The sequence below is a fragment of the Cantharellus anzutake genome (assembly GCF_015039405.1).
Source record: "Cantharellus anzutake strain C23 chromosome Unknown EI90scaffold_2, whole genome shotgun sequence".
Taxonomy (NCBI): domain Eukaryota; kingdom Fungi; phylum Basidiomycota; class Agaricomycetes; order Cantharellales; family Hydnaceae; genus Cantharellus; species Cantharellus anzutake.
In genome coordinates this window covers 220119-243462 of record NW_024066952.1, presented here as the reverse complement: position 1 = coordinate 243462, position 23344 = coordinate 220119, and the positions used below count along the sequence as shown (strand labels likewise).

The 23344-nt window shown below is 49.4% G+C and overlaps 9 protein-coding genes across 9 annotated transcripts; 5 read left to right on the top strand and 4 right to left on the bottom strand.

Annotated features, from left to right (window-relative positions):
- Window positions 1–24: 24 nt before the first annotated feature.
- On the bottom strand, window positions 25–2761 carry EI90DRAFT_3149750 (uncharacterized protein). The gene is made up of 13 exons (XM_039065612.1): window positions 2279–2761; window positions 2115–2228; window positions 1870–2058; window positions 1758–1812; window positions 1608–1699; window positions 1488–1548; window positions 1277–1435; window positions 1185–1209; window positions 1103–1131; window positions 538–1050; window positions 454–485; window positions 253–399; window positions 25–195 (listed from the first exon to the last, which is right to left on the bottom strand). The coding sequence occupies exons 1-13, from the start codon at window positions 2573–2575 to the stop codon at window positions 124–126; spliced, it is 1785 nt and encodes a 594-aa protein (XP_038923079.1). The 5' UTR covers window positions 2576–2761; the 3' UTR covers window positions 25–123.
- Window positions 2762–3180: 419 nt separating this feature from the next.
- EI90DRAFT_3011150 (uncharacterized protein) lies at window positions 3181–4069 on the top strand (the record flags this gene model as incomplete). The annotated part of the gene is made up of 6 exons (XM_039056442.1): window positions 3181–3344; window positions 3475–3500; window positions 3559–3623; window positions 3676–3701; window positions 3761–3960; window positions 3987–4069. 6 exons carry the CDS (start codon window positions 3181–3183, stop codon window positions 4067–4069), a joined length of 564 nt encoding a protein of 187 aa, XP_038923078.1.
- Window positions 4070–4891: 822 nt separating this feature from the next.
- On the top strand, window positions 4892–6849 carry EI90DRAFT_3115205 (uncharacterized protein; the record flags this gene model as incomplete). The annotated part of the gene is made up of 5 exons (XM_039062756.1): window positions 4892–5161; window positions 5238–5823; window positions 5881–6029; window positions 6069–6555; window positions 6611–6849. The coding sequence occupies 5 exons, from the start codon at window positions 4892–4894 to the stop codon at window positions 6847–6849; spliced, it is 1731 nt and encodes a 576-aa protein (XP_038923077.1).
- Window positions 6850–7250: 401 nt separating this feature from the next.
- On the top strand, window positions 7251–9041 carry EI90DRAFT_3190007 (uncharacterized protein; the record flags this gene model as incomplete). The annotated part of the gene is made up of 5 exons (XM_039066387.1): window positions 7251–7415; window positions 7477–7662; window positions 7752–7784; window positions 7847–8214; window positions 8295–9041. 5 exons carry the CDS (start codon window positions 7251–7253, stop codon window positions 8908–8910), a joined length of 1368 nt encoding a protein of 455 aa, XP_038923076.1. The 3' UTR covers window positions 8911–9041.
- A 1184-nt stretch (window positions 9042–10225) lies between these two features.
- EI90DRAFT_2902734 (uncharacterized protein) lies at window positions 10226–11105 on the bottom strand (the record flags this gene model as incomplete). Its single annotated transcript, XM_039054108.1, has 2 exons — window positions 10226–10656; window positions 10715–11105. Coding segments are annotated over 2 exons (822 nt in total), but the record flags the coding sequence as incomplete, so codon positions are not given.
- A 3510-nt stretch (window positions 11106–14615) lies between these two features.
- On the bottom strand, window positions 14616–16078 carry EI90DRAFT_3029681 (uncharacterized protein). The gene is made up of 2 exons (XM_039058151.1): window positions 15334–16078; window positions 14616–15287 (listed from the first exon to the last, which is right to left on the bottom strand). Exons 1-2 carry the CDS (start codon window positions 15968–15970, stop codon window positions 14734–14736), a joined length of 1191 nt encoding a protein of 396 aa, XP_038923074.1. The 5' UTR covers window positions 15971–16078; the 3' UTR covers window positions 14616–14733.
- On the top strand, window positions 15899–17363 carry EI90DRAFT_3029679 (uncharacterized protein). Its single transcript, XM_039058150.1, has 6 exons — window positions 15899–16066; window positions 16126–16451; window positions 16596–16840; window positions 16892–17016; window positions 17044–17249; window positions 17305–17363. The coding sequence occupies exons 2-5, from the start codon at window positions 16268–16270 to the stop codon at window positions 17144–17146; spliced, it is 657 nt and encodes a 218-aa protein (XP_038923073.1). The 5' UTR covers window positions 15899–16066; window positions 16126–16267; the 3' UTR covers window positions 17147–17249; window positions 17305–17363.
- Window positions 17364–17826: 463 nt separating this feature from the next.
- On the top strand, window positions 17827–18802 carry EI90DRAFT_3284787 (DNA polymerase delta, subunit 4-domain-containing protein; the record flags this gene model as incomplete). The annotated part of the gene is made up of 4 exons (XM_039066941.1): window positions 17827–17966; window positions 18040–18179; window positions 18247–18386; window positions 18466–18802. The coding sequence occupies 4 exons, from the start codon at window positions 17827–17829 to the stop codon at window positions 18544–18546; spliced, it is 501 nt and encodes a 166-aa protein (XP_038923072.1). The 3' UTR covers window positions 18547–18802.
- Window positions 18803–19408: 606 nt separating this feature from the next.
- EI90DRAFT_3029675 (uncharacterized protein) lies at window positions 19409–20933 on the bottom strand (the record flags this gene model as incomplete). Its single annotated transcript, XM_039058149.1, has 4 exons — window positions 20654–20933; window positions 20564–20589; window positions 20451–20510; window positions 19409–20396 (listed from the first exon to the last, which is right to left on the bottom strand). Coding segments are annotated over exons 1-4 (1152 nt in total), but the record flags the coding sequence as incomplete, so codon positions are not given.
- Window positions 20934–23344: the final 2411 nt, after the last annotated feature.

Here is a 23344-nt window from a genome sequence, read left to right as displayed (position 1 = left end):
TTCGGCCGATTCAATTAGGTTTGGCTGTGGGTTAAGCGCCACTGACAACAACTTGCACTTCAGGACTTTCCAAATACATAATATGGCTTGACTGCGGAGTATCGAACACAATTAGACTTGAAATTACCACCAAGGATGTTTCCCTCTCTTGTCAACTATTAACTTGATTCGATCACCATCCTTGACATCCTTAAACTAAAGTTGGGAGCAAACTCATCAATGAGACTGCAAAAGTATACCAATCTAACTCACCGCTACTTCGCGGGTGCGATGAAGACTCTCGATTTCGTCAATGCGTTCTCGAACTGATTCAAGAATCTCATCGAACCCTTCCTCTTCAACAACTTCACGGGCCGCCTGGAGGACCAAAGCGGAGTCTGGCCGTACATTGTGTTGAATCTGCGAAAAACTGGTGAGATAGCAGAGCAGAGCACCACTCATCTCAACACTTACATCGATCGATATGAGGTTAGAATTATCAAGATCTGTACACAAACCGGTGAGACCCCCGAAGAAATTGGCTTATTCATCCCGTACCTTCGAGAAAGTCCGCCCGAGTCATTATTTGCCGGCACCTCCAATATGGGATCTTCGGCAGTTCCAGCTCCCCCAGCTCCTCTTCCGTCATCCCTTGTCTGAGTAGTTCCTCTCTCCTCTCCTCCTCTTCTTTCCTCATTCTGACAAACTCGCGCATTAGAAGCCAACTGCATGAACTCCACTTTTGTTCGTCCATCACGTCATCATCGCAATCTGGAATGAGACCGATGCGACTAAGCATCCAGGCTTTCTCATCGGCAACCAGACATCGTGCTTCATTGAGAGCGTCTCCGGTCGGGGAGCGTGCCAACTTAGCAATAAAAGAGAGCCGGCCGCCTGTGATTTTTAGAGCATCGCAGAGAATGTCCGTGGGTTCCAATTCCTGGTTCGTACCAGGGAAGAGAGCGCGTCGTCGGCTGTGTACCTTATTCCGTAGCTCTTGAAGAGAACGCAGAGCTTCCCGAGAAGGTAAATCATGAACAGAAATTATCTGCATTCGAGTCGCATTCTTCCCTAAAGAAAAGCTTAAGATAATATGAATGAGGATCGAGTGACCCTGACGCACTCAGTGCCGGATAAGGCCAGAAGTCATCTCTGGAAGTAACGTGAATGATTGTTCTTCTTTGCCGTTATGAGGAGCAACTTACGTGCTGAGAACCACCGTAACGATACCTGACAAAAAACCAACAATCAATCCACATTTGGGATCCTTCCTGATTAAACAACTCCAGGAACTCACCAGATGCAGCCCAGCTTTCCGCTCTTTGCTGTATCTGGACAAGCAACCTGTGCGAATCCTCACTGTTCCTGAACATGTGTATATTGTTGATGTAAAGGATCAAGGGTTTTCCGCGCCGCTCAGACATCCGCAGAGCCACCTTTTCGATTTTAGCGAAGGCTAGAAAACAGGTCTACGGCAGTGAATAAAGCTTGAGACAAGATATAATCACCTCTTTCTATGTCTAAGGCAGGCCCTCCTTCGCGCGGATCACGTCGCTGGAATAACCCTGTCTACGCGTCGTGGCCCCGGCGTCACCGTAAATCTAAGTCCACATCAAACACTCTCTTACCTGCGAGTCCTCGAAGTATTCAAAGTTTATGGCCTTGCCAAGCCGGAGGCGAAAAACTTCAATATCTTCGTGGGCTTCGCAAAAAGCGACGCCTAAGTTCCCATGCAAGTTAATCCACAATTAACGTTCATGAAAATCGTATGTAAATACCGTCAGCATGGGTCTTTCTCATAGCGTCAATCATCATGCTCGTCTTCCCGCATCCCTGTATAATTGCATAGCGTCGTAAGTGACCTGAATAAGCCTGCGGATGTGCGCATACCTTTGGGCCCATAAGCATAAAGTAATGTCCAATTTCGTGTCCTCGCATGATGCTGTCGATTAGGTCTTGTTCGGGTCGTCGCATGTAATCCCCTTGCTGCCCTTCTCCCGAAACAGAGATGCCTTTCGCATCACTATGATCGGCAAGCTCCAACACAGGATCATAACCGGGAGAAAAAGCTTCCTCAATCTGACACCGAATGGTGCTGAATGACATTTCCTATCATTCTGCGCAGCAATGCACACCTTCTCTAGGACTCGATTCTTATACCAGGCCACGTAGGCAACACCGCTAACGAACACTATGGAGAGACCAATAATGGTTGTTATCGCCGCATCAAATAATGGGGAGCTCGTAATCTTCGGGAATGTTAGTCCACCGGGTCCATTGAAGTTTGCAGAGGGCGTACTGAGAGGCTGCGGCGCCGCCGAGTAATTAACCCGCTCGGAAGTAGTACTAGGCCTGAGGGGGGCATTTCCTCTGAAAGGGACTCGTGGGGAGACAAATATGGCTTATTCTGCCATGGGAATGGTGTGAAATGCAGCGGCCGGTGTGGATTGTACAATCGTAATATGGGGGATGAGAGGGGAAGGGTAGAGCAATGAATTGGAATATGGAAGAAGGGCCTAGAGCTGTACGATCTCCCAAACGTAGTTATCAGAGGCCGATACTGCAATGATCGCAGGGTAGTGATATGCTTTTCCATTGTGAGAACGGTCGAGATTTGGCGAAAGACAAAAGACTAATAAGACTCCTCTAGCAAGCGGAAAGTGACGTAGTCCTTGACAAGCCTGCACAGCAGGCAGGTTACCAGCCTCTATGACTGCGCAATATTATCGATTAGGATTAGGGCAGGATACCAGCCTCTATAGTTCCACAGCCACTCGATGAGTCACCTGCCAAGGATTTCCCACATCGCACGTGGTTCAGAGCCACTTTGAAAACTGAAGGCTCTGGACAAACTGCGCCAGTTCATTACAGCGGCACTCCTTATCGGGAGCTTGCTCGTTGCAATCGTATCTTTCGTTGGCATCATACTGAATTCCCAAAAGTCGTATCGACATAACTTCATGGTTCAGGCTAACGAACCCATCGTGCTGAACCCGCAACCACCCCAGCTTTTTGGGTTGGACACGTCACATCTATTCCCGTACCCATTATTAGGGGATTCACGACTTCAAAATTCCCACTCCCAGAAAGTATATCAGACAAAGTGACGAAGCTGCCCCTAGACAACGAGGTCTTCAAGTCCCAACTTGGGGAACAACCCAGCATTGTTCCTGCTCCATCACTCGAAGGCTCGCCGCTTGCATGGCATGCATTCTACCCAACGGGTCAATCAACCCGTCTGGAGAGATCAAGGGTGGTTTTGGTTTCTACGTTGGGGAGCCTGAAGGTGCCACGTTTTCTTGGGAAGATGCCAAAGAAGTCCTCGTCTCTTATGCTGTTTATTTTGAGCCTGGGTTCAAATTCCAGTGAGTATGAGACCGCAGGGCTCTGCGCCTAGGACAAGTTCTGCTCTAGATAATTAGATACTCACTGCTAGCACGTCTTGATTTACTCGTCTGAACTGACCTGCAACCTGTATCCGCCATTTGGGATTAGACTCGGTGGAAAGCTTCCGGGACCATGTAAGCTTGCGAAGTTCCACGTATGTCAGAAGATTTGGATTATTTACACACGATTCAGATGGAGGTAGCACTCCAGAGCAGGCATTTAAATGCACTGGAGGGAGGAAAGAGCGACGTGACGAAGTCAGTATTATATCATTTCACCTACGTTCAACAACGTTCCAATTTGTAACAGTGCTTCTCCCTTCGGCTGATGTGGAGGTAAATCTCGTTCCAACCAATTTGCGTGTGCTTAATGCTCAAGGCTCGTGACGGGGCAGGCAAAATGGAACGGCTGAGGTTTATGGGTACCTTCCTTCAGATAACCAAACTACGCAAATACTTTCCAAAGTACCGCCCCTTTCCGTGTTGAATCCCAAGTATGGGTTCAGTATAGGGCGCGGGTCTTGGGCTTTCGTCCCTGGTCAGTGGACGACCGTTGCGATCCGTGTTCGCCTCAATGCCATTGAATCTCGGGATGGTACGTTGGCATGCCCGAATGAATAGGTACTCACATTGAAACCAAGTATGAAGGGGAAATTGAAGTATTTGCGAATGGCGCCTCCGCGCTGAAAGCTGTGGGATTGTGATACGGAAACACGAGAACACAGTCTTCCGTGGGATTCATTTCCAGACATTTTTTGGGGGCTCGTAAGTGACTCCCATCCTCTGCCGGGTATTTGTGACCGTGGGATTCATACCCGGCCCCGCTCGTGGTTCCCACTAATGGGCCGAATTTTCCTAGGTCCCCGGCATGGGCAAGTCCCCAAGACCAGAGCGCCTATTTTTCGGAGATATCTGGTGCGATACTAAGTATAGAGTGACCGGCGGGAGTGTCATTTGCTTCGGCAGGGCTGGGGACTTGCCGGGCAGAGGCACACTCCCATCAATTGATGAATCGATGTCCATTCCGTGCCTCCACCAGACGGATGCGACATTTCTGCCTCTTCACATGACGATTTCAAAGCAAAGTTGCGAGAGATAAATGTACTCATAGGTAATTGTTCGTCTTCTTGCGTTGAATTCAATGCCATCGCGACCAATTTAATGAGGCTGGGCTGAAGTTGATGTGTTGTGAACGCGAGCACTCTAGTACTGCACATTTATTTGGGAAAGTTCCACTTTGTCACATCACTGGCCTTGTCCCTTCCTTGCAACCCGAATCCCACATCTCATTGTAAGCGTCAACTTGGGCCCTCACATGTCCCTCGCGCACCGGTTAGGGCTCGATAATTTGTGTGAGCTGGCGTCTTTAGCATTAATGGGTTGTGCCATCGGTTTTGACCAGTTTATTACTCATGTAGAAGTATAAGGATTCCAACTTTGTGCTGGAAACCCCCTATACCCTACCTTGATTTGATCCGGCTAAGCTATTTTCTCTGCGTAGCTTAGGTCTCGTCCCTCGCAACGAGATGGAGCGTCCTAATCGGAGGGGTAGAGGAGTGGGGCCTGGTGCCCAAACTGTGCAACATCACTGGGATCCAGTCACGGACAGCATCTTACTCGGTCTTTCGGGCGGTAGAGCCCAAGAGGAGGCAAAACCTGTATCAACACTCTTTGGGCCGGCGTTAGCGCCCAGTTCCATTTCCGCAGCAACTGGCCGTGAGGAAGTATCACACCCGAAAGAAGAAATGCCTATCTCACCAGAAGTGGTGAAAAACTGGGTTACCAAAAGCAAAAATGTACGCTTTTTTGGCGGCGCAGAATTCGTCTGAGACTGAACCAAGTGTCCGATCTGCTTCATTTTCGATCAAGCAGTTCCAAGAGGGAACCACAACGCTTCAAGCTCTTGTCAACTTGAAAAGTTCATCTCTTCGTTTATCACCACTTTCTATTGAATTTCAGGATGACACTGAGGCACCCAATGTCTATGACGCCCCTCACGGACTCGAATTCCACTACGATTGCGACGCACCAAAATGCAAGATTACGGTGAACGCGGTTTCTTCTAAGTCGTCTGTAACGAGTCCTGCTACGACATCCGATTCTATCCTTGCCACCTATGAATCTGTTTTTGAGGGTGGTTTTGGCCGTATGCTGCGGCTGGAAGATGGTGCAACTCTCGAACTTTCCTCGATTGCCTCTCAAGAAGTTGGAACCATTGCTCCTATTGTACATCCTCCTCCAACACCCAATCCTGAGCCGGATGTCGTCCCCACCACTCCAACTTCGCGGAAAAGACTTTCTGCCTTTACCTTCAGACGAAGGGCTCAGCAAACCAATGTCTCAGGGCCAGCTTTGCGCGTAGTTGATGAAGATGCCGTTGCCAGCCCTGCTACTCTGGGTAATAAAGACCAAACTTTTGTTCGCGTGACAATTCGTCTGGAGGCATTAGATGAGAATGGTAAGGGGAATGGGGCATCTAGGACACATTCTAACACATAAATTCGTTGCGATGCAGTACAATCGATGGCTATCCAAAATCTTCAAACTACAACATTGAACATTCTACCCGCTGTGAATGGTGGATCTGAGGGTACCGAAAACGGAAAACATTGGGTGGTTCATGTTGTACGAAAAGATGCCAAGGCAAGTCTCCCTTCCTCCATTGTACAGTTCGAAGTTGAAGATTGAGGTGGAACCCACCAGATCGGATCACATTCATTCCGACTTCAAGACATTTATGGGCTCTCGAATTCGGCTCAGCCCAGCACTGGATTGCCTCCACCCGAGCCTGCTGCTGAGCCGGATGCAAGTGGTTCGGGCAACACATACCCTCCGACGCCCGCCATCCAAACGGCTACAGGTATAACTAATGTCACGACAGATCAAGACGGGATAAGAAGCGAGTGCATACTGTGCCTGAGCTCGCCTCGCGAAGTTGTCCTTCTTCCGTGCAGACATCTTGTCGCATGCAAAGAATGTGCGCTGAACATGGTTGAGTATGGTGCGGGGGGACAAATTGCCCAGCCAACTGATGCCACGGGTGAGGATGGGGGTCCAGTGATTGGAGATGGAGTGGTCGCAGAAGGGGGAGAGGCTGGCGTTCCGAACACTGCAATTGTACCCCCACCCACGCCACGTCCAAGGAGGAGGAGGAGACCCAAAGGATGGTATTGTCCTATTTGCCGACAACGTGAGTCTTGTACTTTGGGTGCCATTGCTTAATTAACCATCCCGTTCCTCCCTAGCATATACTTCACTTCTCAGGATCGCTACAGCCCCTGTCAAGTCTTCATTCTCGATTCAATCTCAGCCACTCGTGTCACCATTTCCTGCAGATTTAGAAGTTAAGCCAGGTTTGAGCGGAATGCTGAGCGCAGCGGCACCCGGTTTTTTACGGTCGTCACGGAATGAAGCCGTTCCTAGCACCGGAGTGGAACATCCGTTAGGACCTTCCGCAGCAGTGCCCGCAGGCATAGAGAATTAAGCCACCCGTCCAGTTCTCTTCTCATGCTGACACCATTCGGAAAATCCATATCTCTATTTGTGCTTTGATTCAAGTTCATCCATGATCCCAAATTCGTGTAAGTCTGTGTACTGGCTGATATCGTGCTGATTGCACCTGTTTCCATTTCTCGCTTTGTTTATCGAAAGTTACGTATTGTGCCAGCTACCATAAACATTTTGCACTCCTTATCTGTACTTAGGGGTTCTTACTCGGCCTTCTTGCCAACGGACTGATCAATGACTAGTTTCATAAAACTTAACTAAGTTCTTTGACGTATTAATAGACAGTGACCCATCACGTGCTTACATGCCACTAAATTAAGTGCACTGGTTGCGTTATTAACTTTTAGATCTCTTGTTCCTCCGTCGCTCTTCGTCGCTATGTCCCTTCGTTCAACGCTGCGAATACCAACCCTTTTCTACCTTATGCTACTTTATAATGCTGCCTTCTTACTGAGCTTTGTCCGGGCGGCGGCCTCGTTCACATGGAGTCTGAGCACACCCATTCAGTGTGCAAATATGACACTTACTGTCAACGGTGGCGTTGTGAGTAAACTCTTTCACCCGTCAATGATCGTACAGCGAGAGATGACGGTGTGGGTTCTAGCCACCGTACCAGCTGCTGGTCATCCCAGTCGGGAATGTCGTCCCAGAGACGCGACGGATATTAGCCTTGAATACATCCAGCAACACTCTCACTTTCGAGCTCAAATATCCAGCCAAATCACAGTTTCTAGCCGTTGTGAGCGACTCGACCACATTTGCTAGCGGTGGGACGGGTGTCCCGGTTACTGTAAGCAACCCCAATTCGTGGCTCTATTTCCTCGTTGCCAACACGCCCAACTTGACCGATCACTCAATGCTTGCTTCACTATGCAATAGGTAGCGGCAAACGATGACGCATCGTGCCTGACAGTAACAACCGCCCCGCCTTCTACTTCTTCATTGAGCCAACATTAAATCTCACCCAATGCCAGAACGTACGGTTTTCATGGGACAACAATAGTCAAGGTCATGTTAGTATCATTGGCATCATCCCGGGAGGGGAAACTTTCAGGCTCGACGCGCCAAACGATAACAGCTTTTTCAACTGGACGGTGAACGCACGCGCAGGGACAACTGTGGAATTGATCGCAGGCGATTCTAGAGGCCCGGGTACGGGAGGTAGCACGACATTCTTGCAAATCGGCGATGGTCCGAATTCGTGTATAAATGATCTGAGCCCGAGTAGCACAGCAGGCTCTCCTGCTGGGGGGATTACCGCCACGCCGTCATCGTCCGCGACGACCGGAGGCGGCGTGCCAGCGACTACGAGCGCATCACAGTCTGCGGGCCCAAGTACCGGGTAAGTGTGTCATCCCATTTTGTCGAAAAATCAAATGTTTTTGATTGATGTTTCCTCATTTCCGTCTTTGTACAATAAAGTGGCAAGAAATCAAATAATACCGGAGGCATAGTCGGCGGCGTCATAGGCGGTCTTGTGGGCCTTGCTCTCATCGCCGCTCTTATATTATTCTGCCGTCGTCGCGGCGCCCAAGAACCCGAACCAAGCCGAGTAGACCTCATGTACGGTGAAGAACCAAACGGAAACGATTCTCAACCTCCCATGATAGAACCAGGATTCTATCAATCCGAACCTTTCAACGTTCCAGACCCCTCCACAGGTCGCCCATCAACAGATTTCGACTTTTCAAATGGTCGAAGGGTTTCGACGACTACCTCATCAAATGCAGCCTTACCGCTCGGTGCTGCGCCACCCCGAGATATGAGCAGAAGGCAGTCGCAACAGTCGATGGCGCAGATGACCCAAGTGTCTGACCCCGTTACGAATAGTAACGGCGGTGGTTCCAGGCCAAGAACTAAAGATAGCAAGGCGCACCCTCCTAGCTCGATGCGTGCTGTTAACATTGTCCAGCACACCGATGCAGGGGCTCTTGACGCAACGGAACCTCCACCTCCTGTCCAAGAGCAGATTGTTGAACTGCCACCTACATATTCCGAAGTTCGGAAAACGAATAAAAATACGGAGGAGCATCAATAAGTCATTCGGAAGCGCGCCGCCAAAGAGTTGAAAGATAAAGATGATGAACCTTCAATGCTGGCTTTTGAACCTCCAACCTACTAATTTCTTCCCCTTCTTCTCTCTGAGCATCGGATTAATATCCAACGATGGCGACGAACCCCCCTGTATTCCCCACTGATCTATGTACAGCACCCCCTGCACCCAGCTTCGGTAATTAGCCCCTGCCACTCTTCACTCCCTCACCCATACCCCCCGCCTTCAGATTTAACTTTGTACTCTTATGTTCTTTCTTTCGATTCATCTGCCCGTTTCGCAGTTAACCTGGGTCGTGCTGATGTCCTCTAGATTGATTGAAATTTCCTGCGTGGATTCTTCCACACATAGCTTGGTGGATGTTCCAGGCATTGTCGACACCACATTTGTCAACCTGATTGATTTTTTCTCTTTTCAAATTTTTTCTGCACCGTGTCGAAAAAACGTCCGCCAATCCGCATTGATACTTCTCTCCAGTGTGCATGACGGCTGTGTTGCGACAGAACAAGGTGGCGATAAGCTCCGTCGGAGGGTCACCCAATTTCTAGATTGACGATCAAGCCCATGAAAGGGTTAGTAGTAAGTATAAAGTACAGGCAAGCAAGCAAGGTTGAATTGACTGAAAAGGTCGAAATTATTTGGGGGTCGTGGAAATGGGCCGCTTGGATAAAAAAGAAAAAAGTAAATAGAAAGTGTGGCAGCGAGATTGAATCCAGCCGCCATCCCGTAAAAATGTGAAAGCAAAATGAAGGGTTGACTCCAAGAACAAAGAAGGGGATTCTTGTGCGGGGTGCAATGGGCGAGGGGAGGCAAGGTCCCTGGGCAGACATGCACCGTCCCTAAACCGCATACAATCTTCAGAAGCTGCAAGTGCCTTGCCTGTACGCATCGCATGCTGTACGCATCGCATGCTGTAGAGGGTATAGAGGGGGAAGAGAAGGAGTAACCGATGCCCGAACTGACTATACCACAATCAGAGAAAAAAGGAACAAGTATTCAAAAAAACAGGGGAGGAAGCATGGGGGGCGTGGGATTTTGACATTGTGTCAGAGACGGAGTGGGAAAATGAGCAAGTAGTTGGGAGGATAATGTATCGTTTTGACTCGAAGCTTGTAAGATGGAAACCGTCCTTGATCACCCAAAAATAGCGAAGCATAAGCAGAAATTGGGGAATTATCTCTCCGGCAGGCTTCCCGATCGTCAATGCTGAACTCGTGATGAATTTTTTTGGTTGTTCGTTGATCAACCAAATAGTAAAGGATAAAGGGGGATATGAAGCAGTAAATGGGCATGTGTAGAGTCATTGACGGAGCGGGAACGGGAGAGGGAACAGATAGAGTGACATGAAGGCGCAAATCCCGGCTGCCGTTTTATGAGAAGATCGACAATATCGAGCTTCCCGCGAACACATGAAATGAGACGAAAAAGGCGATCCATAGCCCCCTGTTCCATTCGCTCTTCTATTCGTGCCCGACTTGTGCGTCATCAGCGGTGTGTCAACTTGAGGCACATAGCCTCGTCCGCACTTCGTATTGCTAAAGTTTGCCGCGCTACTGTACGTTTTGCTGACGTCGTACATCGAATTTTCCGCATACCGTGCGTAGATCTTCATGACTTCCCGGGTGCAAGTATTGCATGAAGGTACTGTCGTTGGGGGCAAAGGTAAACCAAGGGGTATATTATAGTAGTAGGCATCGGAAGGAGACGAATTTGCCACTGCTTCGGCAAAACCTATGGTGAAACAGATGTCCAGGGGGGGTAGCTAGAAAACTTAGCCAAGGGGACGTACAATACGCATTTGTTTGATTGTTGACCAAACATCCAACTTCTCTCATCATCAAGTATTGATCGAATCCACCTTTAGCCTCCAGCACGATGGAGTTCTCGTTATCTTTGTCCTTCGCGCACACCGCCGGGTCATCCATATTTGCACTCATCCAATTTTCCACTTGAACACATTCCTCAGGACTTGGTACTGTATTGCACGTCCCGTACAACGTAGCCGTGAGGAGGGTGAGGTTGGTTTCTATATTGAAAAAGTCCTCTGAATATCCAAGGAGAAGTCCGAAGGAGCGGCACTGGCGGAAAGTGATATTTGCGAGTTGAGCGGTGAAGAAAGAGAGACACGAGGTGGATGAAAAATTGTAAGAAAGGGAAGAATCCCATGGTTGAGGGACTGGTATACATATTTCATCGGGTGATGGTTTTCAAGGAGGAATTGTGTTCAAGTTAGAGATAGGATCAAACGAAGTCGAGAAGTAGCGCGTCAATCGGGTCAGTACGAAGTATGACGCAGAATTATTATCCACCTACACGGGGTCGGGATAGGAGCGTTAGGATCTACCGGTGGTGCTGTTGTGGACCCTCCAAACCGGACACCATTTTCCGCAAAGGATCTAGTTGGAGAAGCATGTTCCTCCAGTTCCTCTTCTAGTGGGGGTTCTGGATCTCTCGCATCTAATGAATCGCGGCTTCCGACATCTGAAGTTTCTCCCAGCATCTGGCGCGGTTCAGAAGATGCAGCGGCGCGATGTCGTCGCATAGTAAGTCGCTGGGTGAGAGAAAGCGGGACATCTAGACTAGACGATACGTATGGCGAGGGAGCGTCACGGAAGTTACCCGAATACACTACGGGCGTAGGACGCAAATATGAGATCATTTCGGAGGAGGAAGTGATGAGAATCATGAGAAGTGGGACAAGAATAACAAGGGCGCGTCTGGAGTGAGGGCTTTTTAATAGCTTTGGTGCCGCTAACGATGCGAAAGTGTCCTTGCGTATCCTCTCGTTCTCGTCTTCCTGCCCGCCTGGAATGAAGTGCCGCGGGGGAAGAGGAGAGGGAGGTGGGGTGAAGACCATATTGGGGGTTCAAGGTTTGGCCAAGGACAACACGTCAAGCAGAGATAGCTAAAAGAGTGACTTGGGGAGAGAGGGAGAGAGCAGAAACGAATGGCAATGAAATGAAAGGCAGTGACAGAGTCGAGGGAGGTCGAGGCATGGACAAGAAATCCAGCGTCGGATGCAAATATCTGGTGAACATTATTTTTGATATCAGCATTAATTGTGCCTATTTGCAAAATTCCAGGCCTTCCGCGGGCCGAATTAAATGTATAGACACAATAACTCGCTCACGCACGTGATCCAAGTTCTGATCACGCTCACAGCTCATCAGATGGCCACGAAGCGATAAACAAGCGATGTTCGATCATGATCACATCCAAAGGACAGCCCCAGCCGTAAAGGTTCATGCCTGACATGGGCCCAAGTGCAGCAGTGCCCAGCTTCAACCGTTAATCCGCCTTTCCTCTCAGGATTCCCTTCAGCCTTTCTCCCCACCTCCGTTTCAGTCTATAAAACCGGTATTTGAGTCAGGTTTGACCCCATGGAGACTTTAGTGAATCTCCCAAGTTCTGGACCACCGCTCAATCGACCCACCTCATCAATATCAAACAATCAGCATTGCATCTCTATTGTTTCTTGTACCGCCCCTCAGGCCGCCATCAGTTGCATCATCAGCGTCTCGCCAACATGCGCGGTTTTCCACATATGCCTTCTAAGTGTCTGTATGCCTTGTTCCGCCGGATATCATTGTACAGATGAAGTTGGGAAACGAGGCTGTTCGGGCCCGCCCGGCCCTTTCACGACCACAGACAAACACACCCTTGTTTCTCGAAGCCTCGCAACATTGTTGAGATCATTCTGGATGCATGAGGCAAGGACAAAACCCAGCACTAAGTATTGATCAATAACCACTCCCCAATGCGCAGAACTTCACGCGGGATTGAGGATTAATAGATGAGCAAGCCTGTCAGTATAAACCTCGGCTATAATGGCGTTCCAATCCCACACCTAGAATCCCGTTTCGCTGTGAGGGGAGAGGCAAAATAGTAGTTGCGTTGTCCCGAACAATTTTCCATCTTCGACGAAAGCAGCACGTTTAGCTAGCATTATTGTCTTCATGCACGTGCGGAGGCTACAGACTTGCTCGCAACATTAATGATGCGGTTGGGTTTGGGTTGGATGCTCGCGTTTCTAATAATCCTGCAGAACAGAGCTTGATCACATATCTATGCGCAGTCTGCACCTCATAATATGAGAGGGTCCACTCGACTCTGGTCCATCTAAGACTCTATTTGCCATCTTGGGTGAGCAATCGGCGATGAGAGTTCAACATTTTCTTCCGACGGGAGCCACGATATCCCATGGACCCGCGCAATTGAGCCTAGATGCTGGACAGACCTCTCTCAGAATGCCCAGCGCGCTACCCCCTGGCTACTTTTGCATTGGTTCATCTTTTCTCATACACACGGGTTCGGGCCATCTCGTGTCCCCCAGGGTTTACGCTCGGTGTGAAATCAGAGACTGACCGTCGGCATGCCCAGTCCCTTCAATCCCGTAGTGTGTGGAGAGATACACCCAAGTTTTGATTGCATGCTTTTTCCGAAGGCGCGCCCTGGCCCCACGATTTTCCGCAGCCGAGTCTTTATTATCCGTCTCAAGAATACTAGTGCCACTGTCTATGTTTCCCATGGGCCGCACGCACGTAAGAGAACTTGATCGAGAAGTGGAAGATCTCCGACGGGGGAACCACCATTAGGACAACCGAACCTATCACATAGAAGTCCCAATGATGGTGAGCTCGGTCAGGGGAGTCGGGATCATTTCCCTGTGCCCACCAACATATTCGCCGAGAGTCGGGCTATCATCAGACCGCTTGATCACAAGTGGTGAGGAGCACGGGTCATCTATACTCCTTTCTGTGCATGGGCTGGACTCCTCAGGGAGCTAGGATTCCTTGTGCTTCCTTCAAGCCCGCACCCTACGATCATTAGAATACTTGCTCCAATTTCGCCTAAACCTCCATAGGGAGATGCTACACCACCTTCATGGACCCGGGTGGCAGCAGCTCGGTTCTGTCCATACCTGAAGTTGAGCTGCACATCAAATCGCGAGCGGACGACTCGGTGTCCGCTTTATCGTAGGCAGACTGTGGTACGAACTCAACTTGAGGGACTGGCTAAGCGGACCCAACGATTCTGGATCTTAATGGTGGTCTGAAGTAGGCGCGCATGAGGGAATTCTTGGGCAAGATGCTCCTCAGGTCAATATGATCGGCCGAGTCCCTGGTTCCCGCTGTTGGGGATATACACCTCAAAGCCATATTCGTGCGGGCTTATTGGGTATTGCATCATGAGATTGATGGGATGCTATAATGCGAACATTAATGCTGCGATCAATATCCGCTAGTTCTGTCAACCATGGGCGAAGCGAGAAACATTCATTGAAGCACATATGTGCTAGGCAATGAGCATGGTTGGATGGTTGGTAGATTTGAAGGTTAGTTGACAAGTCTGACCACGGTGAACTCCAGCGCGGGTTTGGAGAGAAAGCTTGGCAATGTAAATAAAAATAAAAGAACCCCAACACCGCAGATCGTAACATTCTGCTTGACTTCGCAGATCGGACAGCATGCGGCGTTTTCCAAGCCTTCATCCAACGTATCAGAAGACATTCATTGAGGCCATTTTGCCATGGAGTGGCAGTGAAATAAATGTGGTCTTGAATGTACACAGTGAGTGGAACTCAAGCAAGTTCGGGACTCGTACGCGATCCCCTGGCTTGTGCGCCCCAGGGCGAAACTACTCGGTGAAGGTGGAAAGGGCTCCTGAGGGTTGATTCGGAATTGTGATATGGTCGAAGAGAACGAATATTGATAGTATACAGGTAACGTACTTGGAATATCATACTTCAGGGTGGGAATGAGGGGCAGACCATAAACAAGCAAAATGTAACCATGTCTGGGGCTGTCTTCAAACCTCTCTACCATGGGAGCAACTGTTGCCAGCGGGGAACCTCTCCGAAAACTTATCAGCCTCTTCTTCCAACCAGCGCAGGGCGTCGAGAAAGCCAGGAACCATGGCACGACGTCCGAAAATCTGTTCGGGTGTGTCCGTCTCGGCGCAACTGATGCTGCTGTGAGATGCAGTGGCCAAATGGCTGAAGGACTCGGGAGATTTATTAATTTTGGTCGCATGTGATTGCTCCAGAGCGGATTGGGAGCTCATCGAGGACGAATGGGTCATTGCTGAACGAAACTCGAGGGTGGAAGCGGTGCCCTTCGGTACTGGTTGCGTGGTGCTGTTGTGACTGTCAATGTGTGGAGATATCATTGCAATTACATCCTTGTTCGAAAGCGCAACGGGAATAGGGGATGCTGACAGGGTGGAATTGGATCTTCTCGGAGCTCGGTATTTCTTGTGACTGGCGATTTGTCGAACCGTTTGGCCGACATTTGGATGCAATCGATTGCGCCCTGTTGTCGTATTTCTGCCTTCCAAAGATGGGACCGAAGTTCCATGGTCGCCTGCCGAAGTTTCAGTTCACATGCTGCAACACCTTAAAATACTTACATGAAGTCGAATTCATTTGCAGGGATACGATGGTCTTCAGCCTATTGATTTCTGCTTGACAGTTCACAACCTGGGATCTAAGATCACGGATGAGTGCTGCGGCAGCAGATGCTCCATTGCCACATTTCTCAGCCGAAAGCCAATGTAAGAAAAAAAGGCCTTGGGGGGGCGATTCAGATGAAGTTAATTGTTGCGATGGTGAAACAATCGATAAAGAACTTGATAGTTTCAATGAGGACGATTGTTGATTGTCAGGTGAATCTGCTTCCGTATAACCCTCCGGGTCCGTGGAGGAAATAAGAGGATGGGGCCTGGGCTCCGCGGGGGAGGAAGCAATACGATTGCGAGAAGATTGTTCCCGTTCGTCAGATAGAAACTGAATGTTGGAGTCTCCCGTCGGGCTAGGGGAAGCCATTGTTCCGTTACATTCGAGCGCTGTGACAAATTCGGAGGAGCACGGCGGCTGGATAGGCGGTGGGCTCGATGGGCCATTCTGAACGGCTCCCAAACAACTCGATGGTTCCGCTGCATCCTCCTTCACACGTCCTGCCACATGACTGAAAAACATGCACGGAGGCGTCTCCACGGTGTCTGCAGACATCGCACGAATTTCATCAGCGAACGTGGCAGTTGGCATAACAATGGTGTCCTCGGGAGAACACAAGTCAGCATCACCACGGATTTGAAGTTCGCCTTCAGGGTTAAAATCCTCAACAGTTATGTCCTCGTCGACCTTGATACCCAGCTTCAGGGTTGGACTCAGATAGACCTTGTTGGAGCGCATGAACTTACTGGCGCAGGAAATGGCCCCCACTCTCCTCCCACATCTTTTCCTTTCTTTCCTTTCTTCGACTCAGACAACTCCGAACTAGTGTTATCGTTATTGGGTAACACTATAATGGGTAGCGGCTGAAGCGGCGTTAGGGGTATTGGAATGCGCGGCGGCCGCGAGGAAGTCGATGCAGTGTTATCCACAGAATGGAGGGTCTTCGCCTCCGAAGACTTTCCAAAAGTTGTGCGAGCATTCTGTTCATCAGTCAAGTCACAACCAGGATTTGGGCCTACGATAACTTTGAGAGGTCTCAAACGGAGAGGGGTGAGACTCAGTATTGAGGAAGGTGCATGCGCTGATGCCCGCGTGGCGACTGCTAGAATACAAAAATAAGTAACTCCCAATCGTGAGGGTAACGAGCACGTACAGGAGTCTGGGGTGGACTGTTTCTGGGAAGGCTGTGGATTCAGAAGATCCGTAAGTGGCGAAGGGGGTTTGTGCAGCTCCCTCTTTACCTGGGGTTGCATTGGGCCCGTGGATAACCGCTCTAACTTCGGAATAGTAGCACACGGGCTCTCCGTTTCTCTTGGGTCACAAGCTCTCGCGCCTGCGTCTATCACTTGGTCATTCATTGCTTCGACAACATCCCTTGACGGCGATGCGCTGATATCTACCCCCGGGGTGGTGTCACTTCGGCTTCCAAGTTTGGTGAGCTTTCGAGCCTTTAATTTTTCTGTACCTAAAAGAAAGGTGGGCCTCGAGGCTAACAAAAGAATACGGAAATAGTGCACACCATCTCCCGCAATCAACCCCGTGCCAAGTGGAAACGACAACCCATCATCACTTCTTGGCCTTTTCTTCGCTTTAAGCCGTGCTCGTGGGGACACCGAGAGAGCAGATGCGGGTCTAATGTCATAACTGCCATCGCCACAAGAAAGATTGGGGTTGTCTGCGGGAGGTAACGCAGTCCCACGGGGGATTGCAACCATGTCAAGAATAAGGATGGACGATGCTGGTAACCCTGGAGATCCGCCTCCTTGAGCATCAGGGCCACGGTTACGCTGTCCAACGGATTGGCTCCCACCACCAGGAGTTAATTTTTGAGAACCATAAAAATCGTCTCTCTTGCTATCAGTTTGTTTCTCTGTTAGAATTTGGCTGTCAGCAATCAGATAATCAATCTTTGAACTCCCCCGTGCCTTCAAAGACACTGTTTGGTGTCTCTACATACTCGAAGCTGTTACGGCCCTTCGTCCTTCTACGATCGTCTTGAGAAAATAACGATGAGAAAACCGCATATATTCAAGTTGTAGACTCACCCCCCCTATATTTGCGTACCAATCGTCCAAGCGAAGATTCCATTTGACCCCCGAACGAAGAGGATGGGTGCTCCAAAAATAACTTCACGAAATCCCACACTAAAAAAAAAAAGCAGCGCCACGAATCGGTTGTGATCTTACGCAAAGAATCCAGGCGAATCGAGGGTGTGCCAAATCGCAAATGCGCGATGTCCTGGGTTACGGGTGCCACCAACTTCTGAGAGAACCGGCATGCAGGTTCAGCTCAAGCTGAAATGTCTCTCTCGCTCGAGCCCACGCCAATGCGCAGTCCAGGGAGTTGGCGCGAGACCCAAATATAAACAGTCGCTTACATAAGTAATACATTTGTTCCTGTTTCTCAGCTTAATCGAAACTCCTTCTCCTTCGAGTCAAACACCGATTATGCCTGCCACTCGTTCGCCCAAGCAGCGCAAAATCTCGAACAGCTTCCAGACTGTTAAGAATGCTCGCACGTCTTCTGGAAAGAAAGCAGCGACGAAGGTAGTCTCAAAGAAGAACCATCAGCCATCACCCGTCACACAGTCAGTAACTGATATGCAGCACCCATGTCTTTGGGTTTTCATGACTTTCTGACAATGTTCCTCGTGCCCATAGTTCCATCTCCGATGGAACCTCGTCATCGGGCGAAGAATCTGAATACACTCCGCTCCCTCCAGGCTCCAAGCTGGATGTCAAGCGCTACGACAAATACCACAAATCTATCAAACCTAGATTCGGAATGGGTCAATCCCCTAGTAAGATCATTTACATCCTCTTCCATCACGCATTGCATAACTGTGTCTTCCGCCTACCTGTTTGTAGTTCATATTGAAGGGGAGAACAGAGTTCACGAAATTCTCCGCATGTTTGACTTGTCCTACGAGTATGGGCCCTGCGTGGGGGTCACTCGTTTAGAACGTTGGGAACGTGCTCAGTCACTTGGATTGAATCCTCCACCAGAGGTACGCTACTCCTGCACACTTCCCGTTGTTCCGCGCTGAGACGCCCCGCTAACTTATTGCCTACTCACTACTGCTCCAGGTGAAAGAAATTCTTCAGACGCAAGAGGGTCAAACGGACGAGAAATATTCTCGCGACGTTTTCTGTCACGAAGGCATCTAAACATCCAATCAGCCCGCGACTTTTCCCATTCTCGCCCCTCGATCCTGCTTCTGCCCATAGTTCCTTGTGTTTTGTGCTAGTATCTCAGCTCCAATGGACGTTACCGTTCTTCATTTTTCATTTTCATATTCCGGACTAGGCTCCACCATATCATGAATTATCTGCTATATTCTTATGTCCTGAACGATAATGTATACATTAGGTAGTTATTTAGGTTTTGACTAAACGGCGTGCAATAGGCAAGGTTGTACTCTGCATGATTCGCACCCACTGACTCGATTTTCGCGCATCTCACTAAAACCATGCTTCACATGCAGGTAAAGAACTGGGGCGGAGCTGACCCCATAATCTGTGTTGTATAGAATATGTCGATCACGCAAATGCGTCGCATACTCCTGAGAGGAGAGTACTACCGTCCCTCTTTCAGTGGCACCGGATGAGAATTGATGAACCCTCATTCAAAACGCTGCTGTGAAGACAACACTTATCGCATACAGGCAGATGCGCAGCATGGGTTAGGCAACCGAGGCTTTGTCATATTCCACAATCAAGCCTTGTGCTATACAGAAGCGACGATAACAACATTCCGAGTGGCCTTTTGAAAACACGATGGGCTAGAAAGAACATAGGCGGTGGATCGTGAGCAATCGTGGTCCCACGAAACACGAAACTTCGAAACTTCGAGCCTTAGAGTGAAGTGTCACACTCGCGGCTTACTGAAAGATGCATGGATTATCAAGTTTGATGAGTGAGTTCTTAATTGGATGTAAACTTCACGGCGGAGCGATAGGTGTGACATCGGACAAAGTTCCATCATATACGAGCTAATTCAGGTCATGTCTTTGTACGTACAGATGTAACGGCCCAAATGAAAATGTGGCGGGGAGCAGATTACCAGTATCCCAATCCATATGACAAGTACAAAACCTAGGACGCTATCGAAGCCAGGAACATGAATAGGACAGCAGGCGCCGCCGCGTCGAGTCCGATAACGCACAGCTGAACTGGAAAAGTTACGTCCCACCAGAGAAAGTTTCCGTTTGACTTTGGGACAACTCTGCCTTGGATGTGAACTTGTGGATTTCATGGAGCGAGAGAGGGTGCGAGACTAGGCGGCTAGGGGCCGAAGAGGAACGTCTTCGAACGAGGGGCTGGGTGACGGTGCCAACTTGGATACCTACGCTTCTGTATACTTTCGGCAATAAGTCCTTCGAAGGTATGGTACGTCCTTGATCATTCACAGATACATTTTGAGAGAATCGCTCAGCGCCAACGTGATGGGTTGCAGGATCAGCGTGGATTATCGTTCTGCTATGTCGGGCGGTAGTAAATTGGACATGCTGAGCACTGTCTTGATGGACTTGGGACTCAAGGTCTTGAAATCTGCAGTCACCAGTTTCCCTCTGAGGATCTTCGGCTGAATCGGACGAGAGATAATCCAAGAGGAGTTCTCGGGGGTCACATGCCACTGGATCGGTACCACCATGCGGAAACCCACTGCTTTCTGTCCGAGGCACATCCCTCAGGCTGGTGATGTCTGGTCCATGTATCGCGATATCAAGATCAAGCCCACGGGAGAGCCTGTGATTCAGGTCTTCAGGTTGTTGACTACGGAGCCCGTGTGTGCAATCCTTCTGCTGAGATGCCGCTTGCATAAAAGGAGTGAGCGGCTCTGGGGCCGGGGGATCCACCTCACGTTGATCCTCGTTCCCCAGCACCTTGATCGGGATCTCAGGTGTTGAGACCTCCCACTCAGCGCAGTTGGCCTGATCATGACTGGAAGGAAAGAGACACCGATCATGTGAAACCGATGATGGTAAATCCAAGCCATGATTCTCATTCGTGACGTACTGGAGCGAATGAACGTTAGCAGATAAACTTATCATTATTTCAATCGATCCCACCTCATCACCTCCGTCAACTCTCAAATAACTCCCATCCAAGGACAGATCCGGGAACAATGCCTGTATTCCGTACTCGTCAGTAGCTGAGCACTACGAGATACACAGATCCTCACTCGTCGGGATCTGCTCTTTTTCGAGGCTGGGCAAGAGAGACCTGATAAGCATACAGCATTTGAGGAAATTATGCGCAGAGCCAAACTTACGTTTATCGCAGGGTGACTCAGGATGATGATTTTCATCCTCTCTTTGTCTTTTCTTGTGTTTGTTTGCCGCATCGATCGGGTATGCAGTGCCATTTTTAAGGAATTCCTCCTCGGAACGTTGAGGTATTAATGACGGGGTCCTCTTGTCAACCCCTGGTTCAATGGGCGGGTCAGAGGGACCATGCAAGGCTCCCTTGACTGCATCTCTGGCTAGTAACACAGATGCGAGGGGGATCATGCACGGAGCCACCTCAACGGCACTTGCATGATATTCGACACTTGCCAGCGATTGGGGATCATTCTGTGCAAGGGGTCCGCCTGGACCACTTTGTCCATACTGATCCTCATCGAGAACCATGAAGGCAGAAAGCGGAGTTGATTCTCCCACTAACATAGGAAGGATATCTTGAGCAGAAAGAACGAAAAGTTTGATGTTCAGACCAAACCTACTTCGCTGAGAATTGATGAGCGCATTCAACAATGGCGTGAGATCTTCATCCAAAACTCGCAATCTCCTGCAGACATATGAAAGGGAAAAGATTGTTAGAATTGCATTTCAGATTTGAAGGTTGGGGTTGGGTTTTGAAGGTTGGAGTCGGTTTGCGCCTCCAACATCAGCATTCAGCCAACGCCGCGCAACGGAGAACACGATTTTTCGCGGGAGCGGAATGGCAAGAATGCCACGTACCTTTCCATCTCTCGTGCCGGGGGAAGTTCTTTCACCACCGAGCTCTACGCAATGCAACGGAGCATGTCAGGTACATTCCCAGGCCCGAAGTAACGATACTGGGGGACCTCACATTTTGAGCCGATTGTACCATAGCAGCTAAGTCTCTGGTTAATATTGCCCCAGTGCTGTTCGCGTTCGGCAAACAGGTGAGAAGAGGCCTGGAATCACTGTAAGCAACCCAGCGAACCAAAACTAGCAATGTAGTGGAGTTCCACACCAGCAACGATTGTCAGTCGAAAGGGAAAGGCCCGCTTACATAATCAAGTGCCATCTCGTGTCAACTCTGCTCGGATGCAAAACAGCTGTCACGCCACTACCTACAGTTCCATCAGGCATGAACTTGCTATTCCACGTGTGCCTGTCAAGGAAAATCCATTGCCATAACATGGCATTTTCTTATACATGACAATAATCAGGTCTTTGTGTATAATGCGGTAACAGGTTCAGCGGAAATGTGGATGAAAACTGCGGGAAGAGGACAAACAGGAACAGAGGAACGATGCGATGACAGGACCCCGCGCTGCACAACTGACAACACCATGACTCATCTTCGTGCTATTTGACTTTGCCAAGGTTCATACATAGCGTGAGGACCGGAAGATGTGGTCAGTATGGCCCTTGAACCCCAACATCCTTATATGATTTAACTTGATGTATCTGACGGTATACCATTTCCCTGGAAAAGTTTGCATGCGCGTTGATACCCCACTGGAAAATTGGGACAATAATACGGTCTGATCACCTGCCCAATCAGCGACGTGCGTGTATGTACCAAATTACGGAATCCCATAGATTCATCTCCACTAGCATTTGGTTGATTGTCCCTCTGTCGCTGCGCATCGCTTTGCAACTCAAAGGCTTATGAGTTTTGCCAAGTACTAGGAACTTCGGCCCGAACTGGGAAAATTATCTTGCTTTCATTCACCGTTCGAGGGCCGGGGCGCTGATTGCCAAAACCACGCGATAGGGCAGCAGGATTTGGGCAACAGCATGGCCTCGTTACAGATTCCAGTGAATAAAAGGAGGCTCAGCACAGCACCGGGTGCTGTATTTATGCAGCCGATCACTTCACTCGCGGCCCTTTCACCTGGCATGTCCCAAGGAATCTCCTAGCTTTTCCTTCGCCCCAACTAGTGCCACTTCTGACTGCCACGTACGTGTTCTTGATCGGGCGACTCATTGGCCGTTTGAGAGCATTCGACCCCTGCTGATTACAGTGTGAGACTGAGGAGAGGGGAAGGGTAACTGGGCAATGGGACCAGATATATGGAGTTTCAAAGTCTCGGCCTCTTCTTGCGTACTGGAGTGGTACAAGTTCACGGCCGCTAAACCGGTCGTCCTGATTCCCGGATCGCAAGCTGTCCGATGGTGTCTTCCAGAAAAAAATGTTTTCATTTATTTTCAAAGGTCCCGTCAAGTGCGCTAGAATGGTCCATCTCCAAGCTTGTAAGAACATCATGATTGAAATCATACGTGGAGTACCCCTCCCCTCCCCCCCCTCCCCTTCTTGTGAATGGCACTCATACACGGCTCAGCCTTATCATCAACAAAAACTACTTGCGTAACCGCGCGCGGCAGTATATACAGTTACTTCAAACTCATCCGAAAAGTCATATATTTCTCTCAAAGTGTGTGTGCGCGCGCGCGCAAGTGCATGCAATGATATCCTAAAATTCAACTTTCGGCGCCCATGCATGCATGCAATTTCATAACCGCGAGATATAAAAGACAAACGAGAGAGAGAGAGAGAGACATGCAACAACCGGCCGGCCAACCCCCATTCAAATAATGGGCTGGATAAAGAACCTGGCGAAGAGCTCGGTGAGCGTTGCATGCATGTAGTACGTAGAAGCGGACGTAGTTCAGGAAGTGCATTTTTTAAGCTTAGGTCCATGTGGCATGCACCGGCCGTCACCATGGCATGCGGTTCAGTATATATATGTATTTTCCCTTCTGCTCAA